The 1,985-nt window shown below is 36.8% G+C and overlaps 1 protein-coding gene across 1 annotated transcript; it reads right to left on the bottom strand.

Annotated features, from left to right (window-relative positions):
• Positions 1–361: 361 nt before the first annotated feature.
• LOC110289227 (zinc finger protein 431-like) lies at positions 362–1,251 on the bottom strand (the record flags this gene model as incomplete). The annotated part of the gene is made up of 1 exon (XM_021155372.2): positions 362–1,251. A coding segment is annotated over one exon (890 nt), but the record flags the coding sequence as incomplete, so codon positions are not given.
• Positions 1,252–1,985: the final 734 nt, after the last annotated feature.

Raw genomic sequence — 1,985 nt, 5'->3', positions numbered from 1 at the left:
TTTCCAGTATGGTATCTTTTATTTTTTGGAGACTAGTGGAACATGCAAAGACTTCATTACAACCTAGCTTACATTCATAAGGTTACTCTCCAAAATGGGTTGGTTCTTTGATCTTGTTGAGATAATTACTTTGTGAAAAGGCTTTTACCACATTGATTACATTAAGATTTCTCTCCACTATGTGTTTTTTTTTTAATGTCCTTGGAGACTTCTCCCTTGTGAATAGTGTTTCCACATTGATAATTATCCTAAGATTAGTCTCCAGTATGGGTTCTTTTATGACAATGGAGATGACTGGATGTAGCAAAGGCTTTCCCCACATTGATTACATTCATAAGGTTTCTCTCCAGTATGGGTTCTTTTATGATATGAGACTATTGTGATGGGAAAAGGCTTTCCCACATTGATTACATTCATAAGGTTTCTCTCCAGTATGGGTTCTTTTATGACATTGGAGATAACTGGATGTTGCAAAGGCTTTACCACATTGATTACATTTATAAGGTTTCTGTCCAGTATGGGTTCTTTTATGATATCTGAGACTATTGTGACAGGAAAAGGCTTTCCCACATTGATTACATTCATAAGGTTTCTCTCCAGTATGGGTTCTTTTATGATATCTGAGACCACTGTGACAGGAAAAGGCTTTACCACATTGATTACATTCATAAGGTTTCTCTCCAGTATGGGTTCTTTTATGACATTGGAGACCAGCAGGTCTTGCAAAGGCTTTACCACAATGATTACATTCATAAGGTTTCTCTCCAGTATGGGTTCTTTTATGACGGTGGAGATGACTGGGTCTTGCAAATGCTTTACCACATTGATTACATTCATAAGGTTTCTCTCCAGTATGGATTCTTTTATGATATGTGAGACTATTGGGACGGGAAAAGGCTTTACCACATTGACTACATTCATAAGGTTTCTCTCCAGTATGGGTTTTTTTATGATATCTGAGACTACTGTGACAGGAAAAGGCTTTACCACATTGATTACATTCATAAGGTTTCTCTCCAGTATGGGTTCTTTTATGATATCTGAGACTACTGTGACAGGAAAAGGCTTTACCACAATGATTACATTCATGAGGTTTCTCTCCAGTATGGGTTCTTTTATGACATTGGAGATGACTGGGTCTTGCAAAGGCTTTACCACATTGATTATATTCATAGAGATTCTTCCACCTATGACTTCTTACATGCCTGGAATGATAATTGGCACATGTGAAAGCTTTAACACACTCATTACCTTACCGATCGTTTTATCAATATTAATTAATTTTACAGGTTGCTCTAATAAGAAAGAATTATCAGATCTTAAGCTTCTATCACTTTGCATGTTTATTGTGTTCTCCCTCTCTTTGGGTTGTTTTACCTCTTTGAGAACAGCTGTGATGGTAAGAGCATTTATAGCATGGCTCATATATATATATATATATATATATATATATATATATATATATATATATAAAACAACCTTTTTCTATATGAGATTTCTATATGATGTATTTCCTGTACCTGAAGAACAATGGAACAATACAGAGCTTTTTACAACTGATTGCATTCATAATTTACCTATATTGTGAATCACAGCACATTAGCACTGTGAAGCAAGACAAACAGATGAATTTACACCTTTTTTCCTCAATGTGACTTTGAAGAAGTTCTCAGTAATGTCAGAAAACCAATTAATTGCAATCTCCTATCACGTTCAGAAAGTCTAACAAAGTCAGAAAACTACATATCCTCTCATTATTCTGGAAAAAGGTGTGTTGCTCTTTTCAATGTTCGTAGACTCTCATGGTTTCATCCATTTGACACTGAATATATCCATTAAAAGAAGAACAGGCCGGGCGTGGTGGCGCACGCCTTTAATCCCAGCACTCGGGAGGCGGAGGCAGGTGGATTTCTGAGTTCGAGGCCAGCCTGGTCTACAAAGTGAGCTCCAGGACAGCCAGGGATATACAGAGAAACCCTGTCTCG

Source organism: Mus caroli, unplaced genomic scaffold (assembly GCF_900094665.2).
Source record: "Mus caroli unplaced genomic scaffold, CAROLI_EIJ_v1.1 scaffold_14494_1, whole genome shotgun sequence".
NCBI lineage: Eukaryota > Metazoa > Chordata > Mammalia > Rodentia > Muridae > Mus > Mus caroli.
Note: the sequence above shows the minus strand (reverse complement) of the source record. Positions and strands in the feature narration are given on the sequence as shown.